Raw genomic sequence first — 2,202 nt, 5'->3', positions numbered from 1 at the left:
TTTCATTAAAGGATTTGTTTGTTGTTATTTAAAAAAAAAAAAAATCCATTGCCATGTTTTTACTCTTCTGTTTAGTTTATCAAAAAAACCCTTGAGTGAGGTTCAACAAGCACAATTAAGTATTGGTTGAAGTTTCTGACCTCTCCTTGCAGGTTTCAAACCGCCTTTTGATGATGAAAAAACTGCATTCACTGACATTTTGACTTTGTTTTCATTTCTCTGTGAGAAAGATCTATTACAGGGATAGGCAATTCCAGGCCTTTAGTGCTGTATTCCTGCATGTTTTCCAACATACTCTGCTCTGGCATGTTCTAATTGAGTGGACACACCTGAACCAGGTAATCAGTCATGAGTAGAGCTTGGATATCATAAAATCATGCAAACACAGTGGCCTGGACATACCTATTCCTGCTTTAGACTTTTCTATAGAGAGAATAGACTCACTCCGATTTGTGGGTATATAATTCTTTATTTGTACATAAATAGGTATTTGTGCGAGTGTATTTTTGATTTGTATGTGAGTAACTTAGGATTTGTGCATAACTTTGGATTTGTGCGTGCATGTTCTTAACCTGTAACTAATATAATATGTTTTGTGCATTAGTAAAAAATTATAAAATTAAACAAAATACAAATTACAGCTGCTTGAAAGTAATTACACACAAAAATCTTTTAAAAATGTGCAGAAATCACCTCTTACGCACACACAAAACCTAAGTTTCACACGAATTCCATTCTGAGATTCTTTTCACCTCTCACTGATTCACCTCTCACTGATTATCCGTGAGTTCTACTAGAACGCTGGGTCATCAGTTTTCTTATCAGCCGTTTTAAACTTAGATTGTGAATAATATCTGGTGAAACTTGAAATTTTCCTAGCTAACTTAGGTTTCATGTGTGTGTAAGAGGTGATTTGTGTGTATTTTTCAAAGCCCCACTACAACATTTTTTGAGTGACAGGAGAAAGGAGAAATACTTGGAAATGCAAACGCGAAATCATTTCTTACTATATTTTTTTCTTTTTCAGAAGAAAAATGCCACACATACATGTTAAAAACTCAAAAAACATGATTTTCATTGGAGGGGGACTTTAAAGATTTTCGTGTGTAATTAGTGTTAAGCTGTTGTAGTTTTAATTTGTACATGTGTAAATTGTAAAATTAGTATGTATTTACTTATGCATAAAATAAATTATATAAGTTACAGATCAAGAATAAGCATGCACAAATTCTTATTTATGTACAAGTCAAGAATTATGCACCCACAGATCGGAGTGAGTCTATTTTCTTTCCATACTTTTCCACCCTAAACTGAAAAAATAAACTTACATTCTTAGAAAATTCAAAAACTTTAAACCAGTAGAATGTAGAAACAAGTTGAAATACGTTTTCTGTGTACTCACCTTCAACTCTCAAGTACGTTACATTAAAAGACAGAAGATTTCCACTTTTATTCCTCATACAAATATAAAGACCAGTATCGCTCTGCTTTGCTTCTACTATTTTCAGTTCAAGTGTTCCAGGTTCTAGTTTCACTTTAACATGCGGAGTCTTATTTTCTGTTTTTTCAAGATTTTCTGGAGGATGATCAAAGACAATTCTCATCCAGACAAGCTCTCCTGCAGACCCGCGTGAACAGTCTAGCTTCACATGATCTCCAACTTTCACAGCCTTTGTCACATAGAACAAATTGTTTGCACAACCTAAAAAAAGATGAAGCAAAGACAGAACAAAACATGATATTTGGATTATTAAAGACACTGATAATTGATCTCAAAATCTACTGATAAATAGGATAAATCGGACTTTTGTACTCACACTTTTCTCCAAATACCAACAATAAATGAAACAAAATCAGCATATTTGTTATTCCGCTTGAGATGTGTTGTAAATGAAACCTATAAAGAAATGATTTCCCTCAATGCCATCATATATAGAGACCATGTCAGAGTCCTCTGATTGGCTTCTAATTTTTACCCTTTTACCACACCGGAAAAGTGGTGAGCTGTATTTCCAAACTAGCACTTTACATAGCATCAGAATAGAACCTTCTATTTTACATTTCCTTCTTTTTCAGGTGTTTGAAACTGAAACTTACTTGTACTATTTAAATTGTGTTTGTGACTTAAACCTGCTTTTTATATTAAAAATTCTTGACTCATAGTTGAAAATTAAAAAATGAAAATAAAGGAATTTTAAAAAA

The 2,202-nt window shown here is 32.8% G+C and overlaps 1 protein-coding gene across 2 annotated transcripts in view; it reads right to left on the bottom strand.

The window, feature by feature from the left end:
• The window catches only part of LOC112152984, a 3,934-nt gene extending 2,066 nt beyond the window's left edge, over positions 1-1,868 (bottom strand). For both annotated transcript variants that reach the window (XM_036214027.1, XM_036214028.1), the window contains exons 1-2: positions 1,818-1,868; positions 1,403-1,702 (exon numbers count right to left, since the gene is read on the bottom strand). In XM_036214027.1, the coding sequence (XP_036069920.1) occupies positions 1,403-1,702; positions 1,818-1,860 (343 nt within the window). In that variant the 5' untranslated portion in view covers positions 1,861-1,868. The remainder of the gene's footprint in view (positions 1-1,402; positions 1,703-1,817) is intronic.
• Positions 1,869-2,202: the final 334 nt, after the last annotated feature.

This window comes from Oryzias melastigma, linkage group LG10 (assembly GCF_002922805.2).
Source record: "Oryzias melastigma strain HK-1 linkage group LG10, ASM292280v2, whole genome shotgun sequence".
Lineage (NCBI taxonomy): Eukaryota > Metazoa > Chordata > Actinopteri > Beloniformes > Adrianichthyidae > Oryzias > Oryzias melastigma.
Note: the sequence above shows the minus strand (reverse complement) of the source record. Positions and strands in the feature narration are given on the sequence as shown.